A 26688-nucleotide genomic window follows, 5' to 3' on the forward strand; every position below is an offset into this window, starting at 1 on the left:
ACAATTAACCTTAAATGCATTTCATAGAAATATTATATGTTTTACATGTAGATTCTATCATAATTTATAGATTAGTGGTAATATTTCGGAAGCAAAATCGAGTAAGAGTTATTACGAAAGGTTTATTCTATCTATGGCTGTCGTCATAGTTAAATATTTTTTATTTTGATTTGAGGGAAATTTTATACGGAAAGATCAAAGGAGAGGTAGGCAGTACTTCATGTTCACCCTGTATAATTATCCCTTCAGTTCTAGGGTGATATATGTGTGAATATTTAGTTACCTAGACAATTGAAATTGGTATGTAAAACTATGTAATGGTTATGTTATTACTATTCTAGCTTTTTTCTAACATTTTCAGTCTCCAGTTTGTAAACGTTTCTATAAAACATGGTATCATTCTTCGATGAAAAGAAATAACAATATGAACATAGATCTTCGTTAGTTTCAACTCTGTCTGTGATTCGTTTTAGAATGAAACAGTTACAGGTGATAGTGTGTTGAGTGTTGCAGATATTAGTGTGGATATAGCACCTGCAAAGATTCTGCAGCACGTGAGTTTTTCAACTTGTAATGGAGACGTCCTTGCTGTCATGGGCCCGACAGGTAAGATCTTAATTCAAGTACCATTTTGTGTTTAAACTGCAATATATTTTAAGAAAATAAACATTTCTCTACTGAAACCATTGTTAGGCGTTTTGATACGATATTTTTATTGTGAAGTGAGAGACTGACCTATAATTTACATTAACTATACTTCTTTAAAGGTATGATGCAGCAAATTGTTACTTTAGTAATTATACGTCACAAAACATGTAAAGTATATTTATCATAATCAACTGTTATTTCATACAATTAGGGTCTGGAAAGACAACATTACTCAATGCAATAGCTGGACGTCAACCACTTTCTGCAGGAAACATATATATATCTTTCTGGACAAAAATTCAACAAAAGACTGCGCCGACAACTTGGTTTTGTCCTTCAGCAAGATGTTTTCTTTTCAGACCTTACGTTATGGGAAACGTTATATGTAAGTAACTGCATTTCCTAAATTTCACTTGCCGGAAACTATACATCCTAACCTGATAAGAGAAAATTTAACACATTGATGTTACACACAGAGGCTGCTTATAGGTCATTCGTTCCAGAAGCATATAACCCAACAGCAGGCTTTGTTAATAACTGATTATGGAATGTGCTAGCCGTTGTCACCACCTTCAGGGGTTATCTCTTTTTTAAAAATATATTTAAACGTGCTCAATTGTACCCTGTTATGAAAACCATCTATCAGATACTTTATGTGTGCTTCGTATACGCAATATCATACCAATATATACATATTTTTAAATATGTCAAACCACAGGATTCGCAATTTCACAATTAATTATGACATAAAATAATTTAATAATAACTATACATCCATACTAAATAAACACATACGTAAAATCCTAGATAAGTAGTGCCATATTAAGTCCATGATACTATAGTGAGATATTTCTGCCAACCAGACATCCACTTATTTATGTAGACAATTTTCTCTAAAAATGTCACATATCCAGTTATAATCTGGCAAGTGGCAAAATTGCGTGTTATCCAGATAATTATGTTAACAGGACAAAACTGCCTGTTAGTGCCAACTTTTGCCAACCGCATATTCACATAAATAAGTGGTTATCGTGAAAGTTTTCTTAATATCCAGTTAATATTCGTACCCAAATTGGCGATTAACGGTTAGACTTTTCGTCCCCTATACGGAATTGTCACAGTATTATGGTAGCATATTTCTGCTTACCACATATTCACTTATTTATCTCGAAATATTTCGTAAAAATGTCACTTATTCAGTTATTATCTGGCAAGTAACAAAACAGCTTGTTATCCATTTAAGGTATTAGATCACTAATAGTAATGTTTACAAAATGGCCTTTGCTTGGTATATTCTGAAAGGTAACCGTGTTTTGCACTATTTTGCAATTTTTAAACAACTTTTACCGTGCCGTTTTTTATAAATTTTGTATAACTTATGGTATCTCCTCGAGCTCAAGTAGAGACGAATTTCAAAGTGATAGCCACTATCCAAAACGTCTGCTGAGAACTCATTTTACCATTTATTTTAATAAAAGAAACATCAAACTATTGGTAAACAATTATAAAACACAAAATCAAAATGTCAGTATCATTTTTTCAATGGTGCCTCAAGTAAACGGATTTAATGAGACAGAATTCATACTTCAACATTGAAAAAATAAGAAAAAATAAGGCCGAATGCTGTGATTCTGTTTTGAATTTTGCTTACTCCATTTAAAAATAACCTTAGGGCAGACGTAAAACCTACCTAAATTTCTTCCACAATATATAATCTAAGAGTGAAAGCAAAAAATAGAGAACTTTCACCGCGTGTAACTCAATATTTTTAAAGATGTGTAACTCTAGCCCTTCTGTTTAAGTAGTAAATTCACTTTGAACACCAAGAAATCGCTTATAAGATTCGTCTTTTACCATTTTTGTACAAGAAATCAATAATAAGTCTTGAAAGAAGTAAAAACTTACTAGAAAAAAAGGAAAATAAGGAAAAAAAAATTGGTCCCAGTACGGCTTGAACCTACGCCCCCCTAAGAATTGCAGTAAAAGTAGGTTTATGGTAGGAATTGAATACTCTTCAAAAAGGAGATTCTGTGTTAGTGACCTAATACCTTAAGTATCTTAACAGGACAAAACTGCTTGTTAGTGCCCACTACTGCCATCCACATATTAACTTACGTTAACTAGGTATCTTGATTTTTGTCAGTTAGTCAGTTATAATTTGCAATATCTCGTAATCGTCCCCTGTCATTACAGAATAAATGAAAATGCGTAAAGGAGCATAACAATTATGCAAATTTATCATTCCAAATCCTATCTATAGGCACAAACCATTAGGGGTGGTGGTAGGGGATGAGGTGTATATACAATCATTCATTCTGTCACAGGGTGAGAAAAATATGAAGTCAGACCAAGACTCGAACCCGGGGCCGCGGAATGCCGTTCCGATAATCTACGGACTGAGCTACCCGACCGCCTAGACATTTCAATATTCAAGTTCTATAACGTGACATATGTCCCCACCATTTTGAAATTCGTCCTCGAACCCGGGCCTTGGAATACCGTTCCAATGCCGTACCGACTGAACTACCCGGTCACCTATACATTTTCTCCCCGCCTTAATATTCAAGTTCTATACTGTATGGTGGCATATTTCTGCCAACCACATATCCACTTATTTATCTCGAAATTTTTCGTAAAAATGTCACTTATTCAGTTATTATCTGGCAAGTAACAAAACTGCTTGTTATCCACTTAAGTATCTTAACAGGACAAACTGCTTGTTAATGCCCACTACTGCCATCCACATATTCACTTATGTTATTAATAACAAGGTATCTTGATTTTTGTCAGTTAGTCAGTTATGACTGGCAATATCCTGAAATCGTCCCCTATCATTACGGAATACTTTAGTAAATGAAAAAAACATAAAGGGGCATACCAGTTATGCAAATTTATCATTCAAAATCCTATCTATAGACACTAACCATTAGGGGTGGTGGTAGTGGATGAGGTGGATATACACTCATTCATTCTGTCACAGGGTGAGAAAAAATGTGAAGCCATTCCGGTAATCTACGGACTGAGCAACCCGACCGCTTACACATTTTCTCCCTGTTTCAATATTCAAGTTCTATACCGTGACATATTTCCCAATCATTTTGAAATTAGTCTTCAAATTTCAGCGGGTACTAATTCAAGCAATAACAGGCGTCGGAGACTAACCAATCTAATGCCGTCAAGGCCCCACGTAGGGCGACAAATGTCACATGATAAGCAGCCTGACCGGGACTCAAACCCGGAGCCTCGGAATATCGTTCCAATGTTGTACTGACTGAGCTACGCGGCCGCCTATACATTTTCTCCCCGTTTCAATATTCAAAATCTATAACGTGACAATTTCGTATAGGGGACGAAAAGTCTAAACGTTAATCGCCAATACTAACTCAATATAAAGAAACATTCACAATAAACACTTATTTATGTGAATATGTGGATGGCAGAGGTGGGCACTAACAGGCAGTTTTGTCCTGTTAACATAGTTATGTGAATAACACGCAATTTTGCCACTTGCCAATTAATAACTGGATATGTGACATTTTTACGAAAAATAAATAATTGGATATGTGGTTGGCAGAAATATGCCACCATACAGTACAGAACTTGAGTATTGAAATGGGGAGAAAATGTATAGGTGACCGGGTAGTTCAGTCGGTACGGCATTGGAACGGTATTCCGAGGCCCAGGTTCGAGGACGAATTTCAAAATGGTGGGGACATATGTCACGTTATAGAACTTGATTATTGAAATGTCTAGGCGGTCGGGTAGCTCAGTCCGTAGACTGTCTAAATAAATAAGTGGATATATGGTTGGCAGAAATATGCCACCATAAAAATCGCAAGAAAATTTGTCAATCTTAGAATTGTGTGTTGTTTTTTTTTTATTTACAAATAATGCTTCATTGTACTGCTGCTTGAATGCCTTCAGTTAGCATGAATAGTCTCGAGTAATTGATAAGATGTCATTTTAAAATTTTCAATTTTTGCTCCAGCAAAAGCAAGTTATTCAAAAAGTCCCCGGCTGATATACTCTATAATACGACTTGTCGAAGGACTATAGTACATTGTAATATCTATGTAATAAGTAATGAATAAAATATTTTGGCCACATTCATGAACATTTTTTCCTAAACCGTTTCTATTTACATACCGGGATTGATCATACTGTTTTGTCATGTTTAATAAGGATATTTTCAAGTGTTATGAAAGGCAAATTACATTTAGATTTAAAGTCATAATTTCTGGAGAAATTGGAAATATTGTCTTAACAATTATCTAATGATTTTTTATATGTATAGTAATTAGATGTATAAGTGATATTCAAAAGGACCTGATGAAGTGTCGTGTACATGTTTTCTATTAGATATAATAACGCACCATTTATGTAACATTGAGCATTATTAATAATTGACAATATTTGTCTGAAAGTAAGAACTTTCAAATATGCGGATATAGGACAGGTGAAAGGTTGTCAACTCTTACATCACCCGTAAGGACAGACTGGTTTGATAAGTGACCTCTGTCCTGTTTCACCGTGACTTTGAAGTGTCTGGCTTTTGCACAATATATCCATGGGTTTTTATTTATATATGTTACATGGGGATATTTGTGTTTAACAAAGTGTTTCCTATTTTTACATTTACGTATGTTAAGGACCCACCGGGCTTGGAGCGATTTTACTAACACTGTCCTGAACAACATACACGAACAGTGTATAAATTTGCAAGGATATGCCAGCTGGTGGTAGCCAGAAAATAAAATGCACCGAGTAGAAAACGCTGTAAAATACAAATTGTATACTTGCTATGACGCTGCACATTTATATAACCGCTATAATATATCATACTATAAACATTATGATAGTAAACGGATACCTGTAGATATTATAGTAAACAGATACATGTAGATATTATAGTAAACGGATACCTGTGCCACAAAAACACAAATCCGTCTTTAAATATATATCTATGATATAATACAAAGCTGTGCGGGTCTATGGTATCTTTGATTGTAGGTTTTCCTACCATGCTTTTATATGAAAAATGGTAAGTTATTAAATTAAAAGCAATTTTACCTGTATCATACGAGGGCTGTTCAAAAATACCGTTGACTTTTGCTGTCAAATGTTGCATGTTGTGTAAATAATAATGTGAAATATACCGTTGTAATTCGGAATCTTTCTACAATTTGGCCATACATTTTTGTAACAATTTTGCTGGTAGGCGAAGGTCGTCGGACGTCTTTTTACCATAGCTACGTATAACCGGCGCAGTCGCTTTTTGATCTGTCGTGATTTGAATTCGATCGCTAATGTTCGCACTAATAATAAACTTGTTTGCCCAAAAAATGCCCCAAAGTGCAGCAACACGTCAAGGCAATATGCACCTAGAGTATGGCGTCATTCCGACGTGGGAAGCGGAGGAAAACAACGTTTAAACAAAGTGAGTATTACTGTTTATAATGCATGTAATGTCGTCATCGACTCGCACTGATACTAAGACAGTTGCTTAATAATGGAGAAATTTTGGCGAACAGAAACTAGTGAAGCAGACGCCACAACGATGTTCAGTCAGCTGTGTCTTTATCTTCAAGTGGTACAAACGATTCTCAAATGATCCAGAATTGCTTAAAGACAGTGAAGATGGAGGGAGAAAACGGAAACACTGCGAATGGTTGTTAACGCCAATGTATGACGCCGTAGGTAAAGACCAAGTTCTCACGTTGAGTATCCTGTACGAGATGCGTGTCATAACTGTCCATACATTTTAGTATTCTAAACAAACAATTTCTTATGACCTAAATATTGCTCATGAAAATTTATAAAATAAATTTACAAATATTTATTAATGCAAACTTAATGAAATCATCACCATGAAAGCACGACGTCGTTAACGTTGTTGAAATATGATCGCCGTGCGCCGGGTCCGTGTAAGTGGCTGTTTTCGAGGAGGCGTAACTCCTACAAGCATAAGTAAGTAAGTAAGTTTTATTTGGCACAAGTGTACATGACATGGCAATATAGCGATAAAACAAATGACAAATCAATGCATAATAAATATTACATAGTGACAAACCAACAAATCATTAGACAGTTATATCATATTACAAAGCAAAGCATTGTAATGCTCACTAATACCAGGGATAACACAAAAAGATGAAATGATTCTTCTTATTTCCATTGTGGTCCCTGTTATTGGCGGCATGACACAGAAAGTCATGTTTAACTATTATATTTTGAGTAATAAAGCTAGATACATACTCTTAAATACTAAATAATTTATGAAAGCTAATTGAGATCACATATATGTATCACAGTAAAAGATTTATCACATAATATTTCATGAGGAATGATCAGTGAATGATAAAATGATCACAAAGTTGTCAGCCAAAATAGAAAACTCACTACTTCTGACGAAAATAAAAATATTTATACTTTAAAAATGTAAGCATAGCTACATTTAAATGAAATCAGTACAGCAGCAAAAATAAAAAATATAAATGACTGAGATAAGAAATATACTTCTAAGACTTGTCTGTTTAAATCAATTAAAAGATTTTAATATACTACAACTGAAAGACTATTAAAATCAATTAGGCATTAAATAGGATATGATGGCATGCTTAAATGAATGGGAAGATTCAATATCTCTAAGATGTTTAGGGAGACCATTCCACAAAACAATCCCATTGTAAGCAAAAGACTTTCTACTCATCCTCTCTGGCAAGGAAAACCGACCAGTATCAACAAAGGAATAATTAGAATCAAAAGAATTTGATGATGGAAGTGCAGACACTCTAGATCTGGTAAAATGGTTATGGGCTGGAAAATGGGATGTAAAATGCTCCTTAAGATATTCCGGTGCAGTGCCTGACCTTATTTTATCAACATGACAGAGAGTTATCTGATCTACTCTCTTTGAGACAGGTAACCAATTTAGAGACTTGAATTGCTCTGACCCAACATGAGACCTACTATCCATTGTCAAAACAAATCTGATCATTTTGTTTTGAGTAGTTTGAAGCCTATTTTTCCAATACTTGGTCAAACCTGGATACCAACTAGAGCATACATAATCAAAATGACACTGAAGATCCAATAACTGGTTCTTTCTATGAAGGAATTTTAACCGAGCATTAGACTTTGTGACCACTGAACGTGCAATTCCATCTCCGGAAAGATTTTGGTCTAATGTAGCACCCAGATACTTCACTGAACTGGTTGCTTGATTGTTTGTACCATTACAAGAAACATTTAAAGCATTTTGTGTCTTTAACCTAGGCTTAGACCCAAAGAGAATAATCATAATCACGTCAAATTTGCAGCGCATTTAGTAGAAAGATTGCAAACTATGATGGTATATGTCTTGTTTTGCTTCATTAAAGTATATAAAAGCTAGAGAAAAAGTCTACGTTATTTTTGAAGATCCCTCGTATGAGCTACTTAAGTAAAGATACGTAATAAACTAGGGAATATGATCTTAAGAAAGTAATAAAAAAAGAAAAGTATATTTGAAACTTTTATTACCGAATAGTAATAAGACATATTAACCTATATACCCTTGAGAAAATCCCTTCGTATTAATTGCGTCGTAACCATAGAAACAGGAAATTACCACAACATAGCACACAATGCAGTTTTACCTTGTAAAGGTAAATGTAACTTCTATTTACCGTCGCTTTGTGAAACAATTAACATAAGCCCTGTAGAGCTTTAAAACGACCCAGCTTTAAGAACAGACCAATTATACCGTACCCCCAGCAATCTGCTGGTACCCATTTATAGCTGGGTCGACTGAGGCGATCATGATGAAGTGCCTTGCCCAAGAACACACTGCAATAGGAGCAGCCAGGATTCAAACCAGGAGCCTTCACATCCGTAGGAAAGCATCATAGCTTTCTCGACCAATGCGTCCACATAAAATCGTCTGGCACAAATTCGAAACGTGTTAAACAAATATGAGGTGTGCTCAAAAATAAGTAGACAGACTAGAACTTTGTTCCCGTTATATGCAATGATAAAAATATTTTCCGACGCTACCAACTGCAACGAATAAAATTGCAAAACGTAACAGTACACAGTCATTGTTTATCTTGCCAACACGGCCATGTCGGCGTTTCACTGTGTTCAATGTAAAAACAACAAAACGTACAAATGACATTAGATCAATATCAGCAATCATCACACCTCCAAGACTCATTTTTGTAGTATCCAAGTGACATTCCCTCACCGACCAGTATTTTCTAATATAGAAGTTTCTCAGTCGAGGAAGAAAGTAGTACTAAACAAGGGGTTTAAAACAGTACACGCTTAATACATGTATAGTTAAACGCAGTAGAGATAGGTACTACCACTAAACAACTGGAAATTTCTAACAAACAAGAGTAAATGCATTGCCGTTAATGATAAATCACAATTGCTATATATATTTCATTTGATGACGATTGTCTACATTTGAAGTGATGATATATATATATAGGCAATCATATATATTATACCAGATTTATATAGCGCCCTTTTTATGATAAGCACGTTCAAAGGCGCTTTACATATAGCAAGCGGCGCGAAATTCATCCTGTACTAGTACAGTCACAGCGCGATCTGGCCAGAGGGACAGAGTGAGATAAAACCGCAAGAACAGATAGAGAGAAACTCTTTTAACTACAGGCTTGTCCGGCTAACATAGCCTAGCTCTTATCGAATAGACAGTCTGGTACTTTAACTTGCCTGGTGTATAGCACCGATACACACGAAGCCGTATTTCAATGAATATTTACAAACCTTTATACAGCGATACAATTTTGACATTTGTGGTCATCTTAAGTTAAATGACTAAATAACAGTATCATAATAAAATGAATTAATCTATAAGAAGTAATGCTGTTCTATACATTTAATTCCACAAACATATTTTGATAGTTTTAGATATTCACTATTGAAACAAAATAGCTGCACTTCAAGTGGTCACTGTGAGAGGTATATGTTACCTGTAAATCTGAGTTAGCATTTGCTGTATTTACCCTTATCATGCTTTACACAATTTATTCTTCCTTTGCGACCAGTGTAGATCATGCTCAGCCTGCACATCTGTTAGATATTTTGACAGTGAATGTCAAAATTGAAAGGTTGACAAGTCCATTATAGAAATTTAGCAGGGTAAGAGAAATGCACACTAGAGTCTTTAAATTCTTGGATGTCCTTCAGTTTACAGCTATGATTTCTCTTCCCGAATCTCTACCGAAAGCTGACAAGTTGAAAAGACTGGAAAACATAATCGATCTGCTGCAGTTAGGAAAATGTAAGAACACAGGTAAGAGAAAGCATTGCCATTGATATGAATTAAACCTAACACATAACTATAACAATACTAGGAATAGGTTTGACACCAGCTAAACATTATCCTGATCTTATGGCATATTGTAAGAATATTCAAAAACATAAAACAAGGCAAGACAAAACTGAATGAAATCTAATTACAAAGTCAAACGCTGGACCTTCCTTAATGAAAAATTGCGCTAAGGAAATAGAATCGATGCCCACTTTCCGCACGCGAATAAGATTTAAAAAAAAAAAACAATGCGTCCCTATATGAAATGCGAATAATACGTTAGAACTGAAATAGTAACGGATAGCAATTATCACATCAAAGATGTCGATGGCATTAATTATATCATTTTTGTTTGATTTATAGGCTCAATACATGTATTTTACAAATTTAAGTTTTGCTAGTGTTAAGCATGTTTTAATGTAAGCAACGGGTTCTGTAAAATCTGTGTTGTGAATTTATATGTACTGAATTTATAGTTTCCTTTCAGTGATAGGTGGCATATTTCTCAAAGGCCTCTCTGGTGGTGAGAAGAAAAGAGCCAGCATAGCAAAAACACTGCTCACAGATCCTAATATTCTCTTACTTGATGTAAGTAAAATAACAACACAAGAACATTTTTACATGCGTTGATATTCCCTTACTAAGTATATCAATATATCACATACCATGTTTTTACTCTTACTAGATTTAGTTTTATCAATGTATTATTAAATAAACTCATCACATACTGTAATTTTATTATTACTTTATGTATGTTTTGTTTGTTTGCCGTTTTACAAGTGTTTCAGTTACGTAACGGCGGGCAGTTAACCTACCAGTGTTTCTGGATTCTGTACCAGTACAAACCTGTTTCTGCAAGTAACTGCCAACTTCTCCACAGAGAATCAGAGATAGAGGGCTAATGATTTCAAACACTATGAAAGTATATCGGCATATAGCAAGCGCACTGCTCATATACTTGATATCCCCTTGCCTGATAATAGTAAATCAGCAAATGGTAAAAATAGAACACATATATCCTAGTAATATACTTTTATTTTAGTTATATTAGGCACATGGAGATTTTGATGCACTAGATACTAGGTTAAATCATCATTGCAAGTACACTTGCCCTCTACCTTCATGCAAGTAATGCTGATACTCTCGTAATTTGTGATAGTAGAGAGCAAGGTATCTGCTTACATGTTACTTCAAAGATGTATGTTAGGATAACAAATAACATCCCGAGACTAATTAATTAAAGCTAGTTCAGGATTAGTACAAGTACACTGCTCACAGAACCCGACACCCCTTACTTATTTATAGTTCAGGATTAGTACAAGTACACTGCTCACAGATCCCGACACACCTTACTTAATGATAGTTCAGGATTAATACAATTACAATGCTCACAGATCCCGAGACCCCTTACCTAATGACAGTTCAGGATGAGTACAAGTACACTGCTTACAGATCCCGAGACCCCTTATTGAATAACAGTTCATGATGAGTACAAGTACACTGCTCACAGATCCTAATAGAGATTTTCAGCTTACTTCGACGCGTACTGCGGACTTACTATAGGGGTTTTCTCAAACTGTACATAATGAAGTTATGCATAACTGAACAGTGGCATATTTAGCATCCGGTTCTAAAGTCGTAATACTGTTTCTATTTAAAATATCTTTCTGAGAAGACAACGATGAAAGGTTATAAGATTTATTAATATCCGTTTTATTGTAAATGAATTACCAATATATTTTGTCTAACAAAAATTTGTAATAGCTTGGACGCATTTTTTTATTTTACCCATTACCTTTCATATCACTTTTTTGTTAATGTATTTTAATGTAATCTTACGGTCGAAACCACCGTATTTATGAACAAGAACCTAGAGGATCGCAAACTTGTTCTTTTTTGATTGAAATACTGCAACTTACTTATCCGCTTGCTGTAAATTTCGTGAGTTTCTAGCCAGTATTCGCTAGCAGTAAAATTGGCAGTTGATTCAACGATCACATTACCCTATAATCCAGGATTTGAACCAATGACCACCCGGTGAGGAGACAGACACTCTTCCTCTGCACCGGAAGAGGTTCAACTTTTTTAGTTCAGAGGCGATCCCTATGCGTAGGGGATCGCAACAACATATGTTTTTTATTTAATATCAAAGAATGTATGTAGTGTATATGGAAACGTGGAGCGACACTAAAATAATACTGTGGGAAGCATATTTTTTTGGATATGCAACATTTTAATGCATCGCGGTAAAATAATATCGCACGTGGTATTATATATTCGTAACCATATCAAACCATACAATTTCAGTTCTATACTATACTGAATTCATTTCCTGGTCACCTTATCATGATATACCTAATGGCTACAGTATGTTTTCAAATCAATACCAGTATAGACTTGTGTTTTTACTAGTATTTATCTTTGTTCAAGTCCACTTAAGCCGAATATTTGCACATCATATATGCATGTGTTCGAATAGGTTCTCGTCTAAAAAAGCTTTGTCAATGATAAAAAGCTAGGCTCGACTTCTAAGTTGGTCTTTCAAATGGTCTCTGTGAAGTTAGCAGAACAGCAGAATAGCAGAATAACTCCAGCATAATAGCAGAATAATTCGAGCAGAATAGCAGCATAACTCCAGCAGAATAGCAGAATAACTCCAGTAGAATAGCAGAATAGCAGCATAACTCCAGCAGAATAGCAGAATAATTCCAGCAGAATTGCAGAATAGCAGAATAACTTTTTTTTGCTTCATTTTACCTCGCATCTGTAAGGCAATTAAAATTAGCCTAAGACTATTTTAGCGGTAAACATGTAACCATAATTTGTTAAAAAAAACATTTTTATCAGTTAAAATAACAACTTTAAGACCGACTTCAAACATTATACGTCTCGCATATTACCTCACATAATTAGCAGCAGAATAACTCCAACATTCAGAATAGCAGAATAACTCCAGCAGAATAGCAGAATAACTCCAGCAGAATATCAAAATAGAGGAATAACTCCAGCAGAATAGCAGAATAGCAGAATAGCAGAACAACTCCAGCAGAATAGCAGAATAACATTAAATGACAAAAATGCTAAATGATTTTTTTTTCATTTTACCTCGCATCTGTATGACAATTAGAATTAGCTTAAGACTATTTTTGCTGTAAACATGTTACCATTAACGGATATATGCAGGACATGCTAAGGGGAAGTAAAATGCGACAGAGCATTTAGCTGAATCTAGAGGCATCTTAAATATAGACATTTGTGGAGCCGAATCGTTAAAATGTGTCAAAAACTGATTTCTAAAAATAAATAGCATATGAACTTCTGAAAACTGCGTGTAAGATGTGTGCTGATCATTATCCATATATTTTCAAACGTATGTATTGTATTAGCAGAGATCTATATCACAATATACTAATTTCTACAATGAAGACGACAAAATGTACTACACATATAGGTAAAAGTAACACATATAGAATAGGTATGTTTTCCTTCTTGCGTACCTTTAAATGTTTTGAGAAAACCCCTATTGTAAGTACGCAGACCGCTGTCCACAGTCCGCGTCGAAGTAAGTTGAAAATCTCTATTACCCCTTACTTAATGATATTTCAGGATTAGTACAAGTACACTATGTCCTCTTCAAAAGTCATGCGGTCAAAATCGCAGCACTACAGCTTATGTGTCCTACAAAAAACGCTTATCGTTTTGGATTTAAATGATATCACAAGTTAAATTGTTATTACAGCACGAATATTTACAGAGCAATGGACAATATATAAATTTTATATAAATTCTGTATGTACATACACAAATGTTTCACTATAGCCATTCTAAAGGTAATACATAAAAAAACAAAAAACATGACACATATGAAACTAACGCTCTTATCCCATTTATTTCACTATAAAATGAATCGTCGATTCTATATTTTAGAAGTTGAAGTCTGTTGTTTTAATGTTTCTACTTTATATATCCAAACGTTCCATAAGGCCGTCTCGCTTCGCCATAAACACTAGTATTCTGAGGGATTATGGTTATGCAATAAAATCAATAGCCGAAGTTCTTCGGATCAAATGAAAGAAAACTGTATCAGATTTTTGGAATCAAGTTTAACCATATCTATATTAGTTTTAGATCTTTTTGCTTGTTATCACACAGGAACCGACATCTGGCCTTGACTCTAGTATGGCGTTACAGATGGTCAGACAGCTAAAGACTCTAGCTAGCGAGTACAACAAGACTATCATAGTAACTATACATCAGCCTTCCAGTCAAGTGTACCACATGTTTGATAGCTTGCTTTTGTTGTCCCAAGGAAAGGTAGAGTATTCTGGAAATAAATGTTTGATTGGTCGTATTTTCTGTGCAGTTGTTTTGCTCTAACATGTATGTGTTTGTTACCAAATTTTTTACCTGCTGTGTTAGTGGCGCTATTATATGAATTTGTTCTATTTCTCAGGTTGTTTATAATGGAAGTGCACATCGAGAGCCGCTGACTTTTCTTGAACGTTCAGGATACAAATGTGACCCCTTGTATAATCCAGCTGACTTTATGAGTAATATATTTCAAATTATACTGCTTGTTTGTACCTTTCTAAAATACTTACGTTCCAACACAATTGTGTACTCCGTATCAAACGCCAAAATTAGGATAATACTGCTACAGTTCTTTGCATCATCAAATATCTAAACGCAGATATCATGTTATACGCATATAGTGTGAGGTAGACATATAGAAAAGACTATAGCCCCACTCAACAGAAAAACTAAAGCGTCGAAAAGGAAATAGAGATTTTAATGTAAAGTATATATTCAAAGGTTTATTATATGCTCATTGTATATTCTTTCAGTTGATGTTCTGAGTTCAGATGGCTCTGAAATAGATAAATTAGTCAAGACCAGAGAACTGTAAGTATTTACATCATTGGTGTATTTATTATAAATATTGATTATTTGTGGTTCTATGTCTACATACATATGGATTGGACTCCATGACAAAATCTACTAGAAAATAAATAACAATGAGTACAAGTACTGGGGACTATTTACGACCGCTACATTGCATCTAAAACCTGCAGAATAAAAATGATATATGGGATAACTTAACTTTTCAAACTGAGACTCCTGTGTGTTTGGTAATCATAAAATTGTTGCAAAAAATGAACCGAAGCATTTATTATTTAACGACAAGTAACATTGCGCATGGGAAATCAACGTAATCCACAATTCACTAATATACTGTTAAAATGTATGTAACATATAATGAGTTACTAACATCTGTACACAAATGGTGAGCAACTTAAAGTGAAATTTCCGATGATGTTCACGAGACATTAATGAAGTCTGATTTTCAGATATACGACATCAACAGTCGTTCCAAGGCTGTAAATAGATAAAATCAAAGCAAAATATAGAATTAAAGACTTATTCAAAGATGTTTGATTTTCAACCGTTTAATATGCAAGCAAAATTACTATCTCCAGAGTATTTAAACCAAGACTCGGATTACTTTTACCCCAAATCCAATTTTAATTCGAATTAAATTGATAATAGATCTTTCTAGCTTTAAAATCAACTGTACCTGCCACATGAAATTTGTAAGTACAATATAACTAACAGATAAAATATGGACTTCTATCGGGTATATCATTTGCATATATAACATTTAAGTTCTGTGATCATATAGAACCCAGATTAGTCAGTATTTCGAAATGTTTGCCTATTTCATAAGTACTACACGCAGTCTCATTTGAACACTGGTAAAATTGTTTAACTATGATCTAACAATTCTGTCCCAATACTGCGGCGCTCTGCAGCTAAGGAACTTCCTAGCTACTGTTCTCATTCTTCCTCATAAGTGTGTTGCAGGCTACAAGGTGAAATAGCAAAGCCGTCTGCTGATACTTCCGGGAATTACCTACACATTTTAAGCGAAAAATGAATTCCCTAAAAAATCCATAAAAAGTGAGAAATGAAAGTGACTAATGGTATAAACTGATTGACATACGAGTTTTGCAAGGTATTCTTATAAATAACCAAAAGTATTGTGCAGAAGGTAGTAAACTGTTGCAACTTTAAATAATGCAGAAAATTAACACTCTTCTTGCATTTTAACCAATATCTATGACTTTTATTTTTACCCACTTACCTTTTTCATTTCAATATATACATTCTATGCCACATTCTATCTTAGTGGAAACGAACATGTCGAAAATTTCACCCAAAGATTACTTTGATCTTGTCCAATGCGCAGTTCATATGACTTCAAGAAATATAGTATAAATTTCAGGTAAAATATACTTAGATGATTTTGAGGCAAATATGAAAGTACAATACAAGATGTCCTATAGTAGGGATTTTGAAATTTGAAATATTGGTTTGAAACGGCTGTAAGAATATCTAAATTTAAAAAATGGTCTCCTTTGTCAGTACAGCACCCGCATTTTAGCGCATTTATCATATGTGCAAAATATTCTAAACATAATGGCAATTGTGCGCTACAGTACAAGTTTGACACACAAGAAACTCGCATTTTACATGGATGATACATTACTGCTTTATACTCCTGTAAAGTTATATTGAAAAATGTTGGAAAGTTTCGGAGAAATTTAGTTTTGTAAAATTTATGGTCATATAAAGTAAATAAAATAGATGTTGCTATGAAAAGCGAACACAAATCTGAACTAAGAGCGTACATTAAAGGTGCTGATCTCCAGATTTGGCTAAACCAGAAATATATTCTGCATGTTGTTGCGCCAGCACCTTTGACCTCTAAGTGTGGCCTTGAGCTTAGACCTTGGGACCTGGTTCTTGCGCACGACATCATAAAGGTGAACATTCATGCCAAGTTACACCAAAAACCCACCATGTATGAAGAAGAAATGCTCCGGACATTTGACTTCCAACTGTTACCTTGACATTTAAGACAGGAACATGTGGTTTACTCATGACATTCCTTCTCATTGAGGTAAACATTCACTCCAAATATAAACAAGATTGCTCCATGCAAAGTTATATTCCGGACAAAATCATACGGACGCTAGGACGCAAGGACGCACGTACGCATGCGGGCTAAACAAAATAATCTTTCTTTCAAATTGAAGTTTGGTCATATTATGAACATTAGAATATGAGTTTTTGCTTCTAAAATATTTATAAAAATTCCAAATAAAGAAAAAAAGATTACCGCGCCGGGAATCGAACCCCGGACCGCCGTGGCAATAAAGATTTTTTCCGTCGTCGTAACCAATAGAGCTATAACGGAATTAGTGAATTTTGACTTCAGAATATAGATTTTTATAATCGAGACAGTTTACCTGCCGATTTTCAACGTAAAAAGGAGTAAAAACTGCAAATTCTCATGTGTTTCCGTAACATATAGTTTGTCAGTAGTTAAGTTTTAAAGCCTTCTTAAGAAATATAGCATTTATTTCCAGAATTCTAAAAAAATTATTTGTTGTCGAATTATCTGGAGGCCAGTCCCTTTAAAGTACGTTGTGTCAAGACAAATACTCTGTGAATTGCATACTTCATAAGAGAAGTTTGTAGCATCAGAGAAAACTGTTTACAAGAGTTGGTACGTATTTTTACAACTCGTAATGTAGTCCTTAAAGATCTGGCTCGTCCTGGCTGGCAGGCCCCGAACCAGCAGTGACATCAAAGAACAGTGCTGCTTTAAGACGTTTGATTGAACACAGTGTCAGAGAAAACGTTTTTTCTTGAGAACTCATAAGATTCTCATTCAACACTTTTCTGCCCGATAAGTGCCTCACATGTTAATCGAGGAGCAAAAGGCCAATAGGGTCAAATGAGCTAACGAAACGCTGATAAAGTTTCCCAATTTAAATTACCCTACAATGTCACAGCTCCTAACACGAGATGGAATCTGGATATACGTTGACGACAGACAGTGGCTGCGAAAAGGTGACCGTGGGCGAGTAATTGCAAAAATAGCTAAAAGTGTAGTCCAGCTTCTTTAACTCAATTGATGCTATTGTACAAATCACTACAATTTTAAGCAAAGTAAAACACTGGTTTTATAGAAAGAAAACACTGAAAGCTGTTAGATGAAAATACAAAAATATGCGTACAAAGACTGGTCTTCGCTGTCTCCAGTCGATCCATGACAACGCTGTGGCTCACATAAGTTCCATCATTCTAAAGTTGTTGAGAGACGAATAAATGGTACAAATCCCGCTTAATAATCAGATCAAAATCTTTGTGAATTTTTTCTCTTTCCAAGACAGTTAAAATGATGGCTGGGCTGAAATATATGTCGAATAATGCACTTGGCAAATATATATCGAATATTGCACTTTGGTGTGATATTGTTTTTATCTACGTAAGATCAGGGAGAGTCTTCTCTGCAGCGTTCATCTCTTGGACTTCTCGACTGCGGAAGTACGTTGAAGTCTGGGATAAACTGAATTTGAAGACTGTACACTGACTGTGTACGATCGTCATTACTTTTAGAATGACCCTCGTATATATATATTTCAGAATACTAACAAAGCTGTTTAGCATATTTTTGTTTGAATCTCATTTAGTAAATAAAAGTGAAAAACATATTCATCAAAAAGAAAAATCTTACTTATTTTTTTCTCATTTTATGTACATAATAAAGAAAGATCGCACTATCAGATGGACATTGAGTTTGATAATTACTATGTGCAAGTTTATTTTATGTGTTCTTTTCTTTATCTTCAGTGTCGAGAAAGAAGTTGTAAACCGAAACTCAACAAACTCCATTCATGAAGATGGCCTAAGCACAATATCGACAACAATGAGGTGTAGGTATTACATCTTCAGAGCAATATTAAATGTTAAATGCAGCTATGAAAAATAAAAATAACATAATTGACTTTGTTGCAAAAGTTTACGCAACATAATACGTTAGGAATTAAGGACATAGTGCAAGCGGAGAAGGATATAATTTTTTTATCTACAATCTCAAATTGATGGCACAGAGGTTGTACGTGTTCGATGTAAGGACTTAAATAAATGGTTCTTGTTACGAGGATGTATAGTTTTTCCCACACCTACTTTAGGTTTATGGTACAGGCAATGAATAGCATAATTTGTATCTATTTAGTGTTATAGGAACTTTGGTAAAACTTAAAATCTGGCAAAATGAGGGTGGAAATAGACTATTTTGATTAGAATTTGATAAAAAATGACTTTTTTGCAATTGGGCTGTTAAACTGGATGAAACCAGACAATATCATATTTTCATAGTTCCGTAGTAAGTACCAGAAAAACGGACACTTTAGTGAAAGAGTAAATATGGCACATACTAGATAAATGATACTACAGTTATCACTTGTAGCAACACACACGGAGAAATTACTTCTCATATTGTTTGGATCGTATGTGCATGTATTTCGAAACTTCATAGAACTTTTGTGAAGAACATTGGACTAAATGTCCAAAATATATAACATTAAAGATGTGAAAATATACAAGTTACAGTTTTAACCTAGAACAATTCGTAAATAAGACACTGTTACAGATTTGAAACCATTAAATTACAGATTCTTCCAGCTCAATGGTATCCATTACAACACACGACAGTGACTTCAGCGTTTCAGAAAAAGAGAAATGGCCAACAGGGTTCGCAATGCAGTTTCGTATGCTTACTTGGAGAAGTTTTAAACAATCAAGAGGAACACTGTTACATGTGTATAGCCTCACTGATTTCCTCCTGTTAGGAGTTTTAGTCGGCCTATTAATGCTGGATAACTCCGAGATGTTCAGAGATATAAGGGGAGTGGTAAGAATTACTTCCCTAGTCTACCTTATTTTCTTCCTATTTTCAGCACGTGAAACAAACCAAATTAATGCGTGTTTCAAGAGAAAATAAGTTTATAGTTGAGGGAATATTCTACAAAGTTCTGTATAAAATGTGATCTAACTGACCTCGGTACATATGTGGATATCACCTAAGATGACCCGATCGGCTTTAAGATAATGAAAGTGTACCATGACTACAAAGTGCTACATATTTATGCTTACTTTGTCCGTGTTATACTATGAATTCTAACACTTTTAAGATTTTCTTTTGTATAAACAAAGGAGGATTTCACCGTGTATAGTCTTGTCGATTAGAACACGTTCCGCAAAATGACCTACTTTTGGCTATTCGGGTTTACTCGCTCGTATTTCAAACAACATTTTATAAATGAAATCTCGTGATGTAAATACAGATATCTCTACTTGGTAAAATTCGAACGTGTTAAAATGGAAATAGGCTTTAGTTTTAGCGTTCTTTGTTGTCAAATAAAACACGGGCTTGAGTTCATATGCGTAGTAAATCTAATCACAAAGGCCGAACATCTTGAATATAAAACACATGTCTTTGTGAAAATTCTATATTAAGAAAATGCTGCATAAATCAATTTTGTTGTTTTATAGATATTATTAAAATCATAAAAATATTACATAAATGTACTATTTTTTGGAAAAATACGAAATATCGAGTGGCCGTTATAAGTTTGGACAAATATATCTGAACGATCACTTCATATGTTGTACATAACATTTATTTATATTCAACTCTTGTTTTAATTCTAATATATAGTGCGTTTTTTTTCGATCTGGTGGGGCGGAGTTAATTTCTGACTTATGCAAATAATGGTAATCTCAAAAAATAAGCAAAATGGTTGAGCAATATAATTCTTTAATTCCGTAATCTTCGGGAACAAACCACTAAAATTCAACGCCTCATTGGTTACATGTACTACATACCCTGCACAATATTTTGTATAAAGGTGGCGATATACTTTCCTAATGTTGAATAACTCAGTGAAAAATCGTCCATCCGGAACACATGAAGATAGTATATGCTACTCCTCTTTGAAGTTAATCTTTCAATGACATGGAGTTGCGGACAAGAATTGGCACTATACATAATAGCAAAAGGGCAGTAACTCAGCGAAACTTTTCCGACCAAAACTTGAAGAAAAAATTTAAAAGTAAGACTTCCTATGAAGTTTCACTGAATTCCAGTTAGTTTGTTGCCGTGGAATACTCCGGACAAGAAACGGTGCTTTAGTATAGCGATGCTGAATACTAAAAGGGCAATAACTCTGTGAAGAATTTACTAACCTCATATCAGGAAGGTAATATGCGCATCTCCTTTTAGCAGTTAAGCTTCCTATGAAGTTTCACTGAATTCCAGCCGGTAGTTGCTGAGAAATACTCTGTACAAGAATTGCGGGATGGACAGACAGACGAGGCGTCGACTAAATGCCTCCTCTTCGCGAAGCATAAAAGAAGGAAATTGTTGAAAAAGTGTACTTGTTTAGCAAACATAAAAACATGTATAACTGAATGATTTTATTCCATAATAAATAAAACACTTAATTAGCACACATATTGTTTTAGTTTGCAATGTTTTTGAGTAGTATTCCTTTAAGACAATGAAATATGTATTTTTGTATATTGAAGGCTTTCTACATGGTCGTGGTATCTACAATCTCAGTTGCATAACAACCCGCGGCAATATGTAAGCATCTGTCAGCTTGGTAACACATTTATTAAATTTTCCACCTGATAAATATTTTGCAAAATGTCTGTGTGACTCTTCCTGAATTCATTTCATTCAAGACTGATAGTATATATTTATGAAATCAATAAAATGCCGTTAAAAGTACATCTGAGTATTGACACTTAGTAAGAGTTGTCACAATTAAAACTTAAATGAACCTTGACTTATAGAGACAATAGTAAACACATGTTGTCTTTACACATTGTGTAACCAACATAGGTAACATGTTTTGGCGGTACAACATACAATGTTCTCCTCGGAAAGAATTAGCTTAGCCAAAACATTCATATCAAAAATAGGATACATTTCTGTAACTGTTTACGTAAGTGTGATTGTAATATCTAAGTGTAGTGGTCAGTATAAAAGACAATTACTTTTGCATTCAAGCTCTTTAATTCAATAACTATTCCAACACTATTACAATAATTGTGCATTTTCATTTTTTCAATCGGCACAATATTGAAGCGAAACATTTCATAATTAACTTGTGCTTCACCTCCCCCCGCCCACCCCATCTCTCACACTACATCTGCCTATGTTCTCATCGGTGCTAGAAAACCTTACACTTTGTGATGTTATACTTTTCATGTAAAACCTGATCAAAATTAAATATCTTGATAGTTTCATTTGTATCCTTACATTATTATATTTCTCGATTCAAAGTTCCATTTCTATCCTTACATTATATTTCTCAATTCATAACACTTTTTTATAGAAAAAAGTACATTACATCAAATCAAATCTGTACTCTGCATTGTGTTTTGCCTTTGAAACGTCATAATGTATGATTGATGCATACTTCTTACGATTATTTAAGTTTACTCTCTCTACTGTAAGTAAATAATGTTAGGAAGAATATTCGTTTCATCTCTTATTTGTTGAAAACAATGATTTTATCGCTGATATAAGGCGTGGATAAGAATATCCAGCAGAGCTTCCTCAATCCCTATACAATTAGCATGCCACCAGAAGATTGGGAGATATATATTTTCGGATGAGAGCACCAAGTATCTGTTCCATCACCTCAATCATAAGAATGATATAGTGTGGGGCTCTCAGGTAGATGAGGCACCTGACGTAATTTGTGCAAAGAACAGTGCACAATTTATGGTATGGGGTGCCATTGGGGGCTTATAGCCTTTCTCGCCTTCATATTGTTCCTACTAGTATCAGACTCAGATCCTTGAGAAAGAACTTAAACCAGCTTTTAAAAGATGTCTACGTCTGGCTTGGAGCAAGCTATCTCCAACTCACCTAAAGACTCTGATTCATTCTATGCCTGATCGTCTTAAAAATGTCAAAAAAATAATGGTGGTCTCTCTGGATATTAAATATGAAATATCAATTTTCTCTGTTATTTATTTCTGTTATTTCAGGCCACTTTAAACCGGGAACGAACATTTTACACACCCTTTAGATTACACTCTACAATGCCATATACTTGATAAACATCAATATAGATAGATCATTACTTAAATGGATGGATTTCGTTAATGTGTGGTTTTAATGTTTTCCCATGCAACATTATTTTATACCTGTGCAGTTTAAAAATACCACAGGTCTGTATAACGGTAGCGGAAGTTTTTCTGCTTTAAGCGTTGATTTAGCACTAAAAACTACTAGTTCTTGTACAATAAGTTATTATTACTAAGAATTTAACTTTAATATGATTACATGCTTCAATGAACTTGATTACATTTTTTTGGTCTTTACAGTTCCAGATGAAATTGAAGTCGTTTCAAGGGAGCGTGCAAGCGGTGCATATCAGATGTCTGCCGATTACTTTTCCAAAATGGCTGGAGAATTACCGTTGACGTTTGCAAAACCTACAATATTTTGCACAGCCATTTATTGGATAGCTCGGCTGAATGGTGTACAGCAATTTTTTATTACGTATTCAATAATTCTATTGAATGTCATCAGTATACAGGTACCGTAGCTGTTCGGTTACATTATTATCAAGGTTTCATATATTATATTGTCCTCCTAGTTACTCGATCTTTTCGCGGTCTCCGTGGCCGAGTGGTTAATGTTGCTGACTTCGAATCACTTGCCGCTCACTGATGTGGGTTCGAGCCTCACTCGGAGTGTTGACTGTAACTATGAAAGTAATAATTATAAAAACATCCAAAGATACATCGGTTTATAAAATCTCACGATCCAGCCAGCACAAATTTTTGTGGTGGCAATTGAAAAGAATTATGTGTATGTATTTTGCACAGAGCAGAAGGGAACATTATGATATCTTGACTTGGTCTCTTAATTCTTGGTGTAGATATAGGTTAGTCATAAATTACAAAACACAAAAGTTACAAATAGAAACGAATTCTAATTACACTTGCACTATCAAAACGGCAAAGGTTGAATGGCGCTTTTAACGCGGACTGGTCGGGTATCAGTCGATTGTAGAACATTTCATATTTAGGAAAATGATTTCTAATGATTTGTTTCGAAGATCTTTCAGAACTGGTCCATACACTGTAATTTATTTTCAAATGTATTGGTCTAATTTAACATTTTGTCACCACATAAACTCTTAAATGTTATTTTTAATTTCATTTGTGGTATTTTACATTTCTAATTACAGTGTGTTGGATTTTTTGTGAGCATCGTTTTCTCGGACAGACAGCTGAGTGCAGCAGTTCTTCATGGGGTGTTGCACTTTTCGTTGCTGCTTTGTGGATTTTTGATAAAAGATTTCCCTAGCTGGCTGGCCTGGGCAAAATATGTTTCTCACATGTACTACCCGTTCAGTGCATTATGCATAATCCTGTATGAAAATGCAGAACCGGTGCCGTATGTGTTTTTGCCACATATGTTTAATTATTTTTCAGCAGTACACTGCTTAGCGTCAGATATTTCAAAGGTTCATAAAGTAGGGTCATGATTTATTTACTCTTTTACTCGATTGGCTAAACACCCTTATGCATGCCGTGTTTCGTATTCCAGTATGTGGGAGAGACTATAATAGAGAAATGTGATTGACTTATAAAAATACACGCAGCATTGATTACGCAAAAGTCTTTTGCACGTCAATGTAAATTGATCAAGAAATGATAAGTTTCCAAACGTGGTTTATCGTAGAATAACCCGAGTTTTGAGTTCTTATGCGTAAGAATATATCACGAAGGCCGTAGGCCTGAGTGATATATTGTTTCGCAAAAGAACGAAAAACCCGGGTTATTCTACGATAAATCGCACTTGGGAACTTGTTATTTCGATTCTAACACGACATACTAGTATCAACAGTGTAAGAAAAAATGGTAACTACTTTTAACGACCGTGCTACGCACCTGGATCGGATGACGTCATTGCACGCGAGGAGTTTATTGCAGAATAACCCGAGATAGATTTTGCTCTACATGGTTATTCGCTGGTCGTGTTAGAATTTTAAATATCTATGGGTTTTTTTCCAAAAGACGGACTGATTATCTGTATAAAACATGTTTTACGAGACCCTTCCACTGGAATAATGATTTTAGTCTAATAAATGTCTTACTTTATGTATTTCTAGTAAAGTGAAACAATTTGACATCCAACACGGTAAGACAGGATAGTCGAAATACTATTCTTTCAATTTCAGTTGTAACACAACAGGTCTGATAACCTTCAGCAAATGTCTTCAGAACAGTTCAGACTATGTTACGTCTGTAGAAATACAACACGATGTTGGAATTGAACTTCCGGTGTATTGCTACGTTGGAACTATGATACTAATTTGTGTTATGCTGAGAGTAGTTGTATACATGGTATTACGGCTGAAGCGCCCTCGAATCAGTTAACCTTTATTATACTCTAGTGTCGCACTTGCGGCATAATTTGCTCCTGAAAGATTGTTTTATTTGATTTATAAAACTAATTAGATCTTTTTCACTTAAGAATAAATCAACTAGGGGTTTGACCGGACTATTTACAGCACGAACAACAACAAAGGTATTTGTTACATTGAGTTGGCCAAAGTATCCTCCCTGGCAAGAGGATGTTTGTCTAACTTTGTAATGGATTAGCATTCAAGCATATCACATGTTTCTTAATGTTACAGTACTTACAACAGATGTGTGTAAATGACGCAAACAATATAGTCGCATTTTGTGATATTTGTTAAAAAACTATCAGTAAAAATAAGCTGGGCTGTCGAGAAAAAGGGTCATTGATAGGGATTACTTGCAGCCAGGTAATGTTTTATCTATGTTGAAGCTCATTTGCTTCATACTGTTGTATGTTGCTAATAGTTTCTTCTCATCCCAATACGTTTTCAACTGACAGATACATTTTATTAAGCGCAGATGTTAACTTCTGTCAAAACTATGCTCATAAAGTTAAATTTTCATTATTTGTTTTACTTGTTAAAAAAACTGTTCTTATTATGTGTTTTTGTGACTTATTAAAATGGGTCCCGGTCCGTAAAATAACAAAAATATGATTGCTTAAATTTGTTTTATTAAATTTCATGTATGACATTAACAGAACAGAACAGAACAGAACAGAACATATATGTTATTAGATTTGTACATAGTACATCATCAATATAAATTTAACATTTACATTACATATAGTATAACCTCACGTGTGACTATGTGATGAATTATAATAAAAAGCAGTTTACATGGAGGATGGTCATATTTTGCTAGACATTTATGATAATATTTCTAATTTCCAAACATTTTTTAACAATTTTTTTGCAAATTTGTATAATGGAGATCTGTTAGTAGTTTGCAATAGCTGAATAAATTTGAACATCGATGGTCGTACATAAAAGTATTTCTTTATTTATTTCCTACGTAAATTACTGTAACAAGGACAAATTAAAATGAAATGGTACTCATTTTCAATATCAGGGGTATTACGAAAAAAAGTTTTTTCTAATCTAATTCATATGCACGTGTCATATTGCTTTTTATGACTGATATACCATAAGAAAGTTTGTTTTATAATATAAAGCAACACCACCGCTTGGCCTTTTCGCTATTTAATGTTTGAATTTTCTATAAAAGTCGTGCACTGTATAACCCATTAACTCAATATTACTGTCACTACTAGCCCATGTTTCATACAAGAAAATATTATCATGATTTTACAAACTCTGAATTGTCTCTTTTATTTCTTCCAAGTCCATTGCCGTTACAGGATAACATTTTCAGCTCCCTAATCTCGTACTGCCGTTAATGTAGAGGGTGTC

At 34.4% G+C, this 26688-nt stretch overlaps 1 protein-coding gene across 1 annotated transcript; it reads left to right on the plus strand.

Moving 5' to 3' along the window:
* The first annotated feature begins 893 nt into the window (after positions 1 to 893).
* LOC123556709 (uncharacterized) lies at positions 894 to 26688 on the plus strand. The gene is made up of 12 exons (XM_045347629.2): positions 894 to 1033; positions 9847 to 9952; positions 10458 to 10558; positions 14123 to 14284; positions 14424 to 14520; positions 14815 to 14872; positions 18671 to 18753; positions 19495 to 19733; positions 21410 to 21467; positions 23225 to 23439; positions 24097 to 24305; positions 25093 to 26688. Exons 2-9 carry the CDS (start codon positions 9856 to 9858, stop codon positions 21449 to 21451), a joined length of 879 nt encoding a protein of 292 aa, XP_045203564.2. The 5' UTR covers positions 894 to 1033; positions 9847 to 9855; the 3' UTR covers positions 21452 to 21467; positions 23225 to 23439; positions 24097 to 24305; positions 25093 to 26688.

This window comes from Mercenaria mercenaria, chromosome 5, assembly GCF_021730395.1.
Source record: "Mercenaria mercenaria strain notata chromosome 5, MADL_Memer_1, whole genome shotgun sequence".
Classification (NCBI taxonomy): domain Eukaryota; kingdom Metazoa; phylum Mollusca; class Bivalvia; order Venerida; family Veneridae; genus Mercenaria; species Mercenaria mercenaria.

What these genes read in the sequence shown, in the direction of transcription:
- LOC123556709 (XM_045347629.2), top strand. Translation starts at nt 9,856, where the DNA reads ATGATTTCTCTTCCCGAATCTCTACCGAAAGCTGACAAGTTGAAAAGA. An exon ending in AGGAAAATGTAAGAACACAG is followed by an intron (nt 9,953 to 10,457) that starts GTAAGAGAAAGC and finishes GTTTCCTTTCAG; the next exon opens with TGATAGGTGGCATATTTCTC. An exon ending in TAATCCAGCTGACTTTATGA is followed by an intron (nt 14,521 to 14,814) that starts GTAATATATTTC and finishes ATATTCTTTCAG; the next exon opens with TTGATGTTCTGAGTTCAGAT.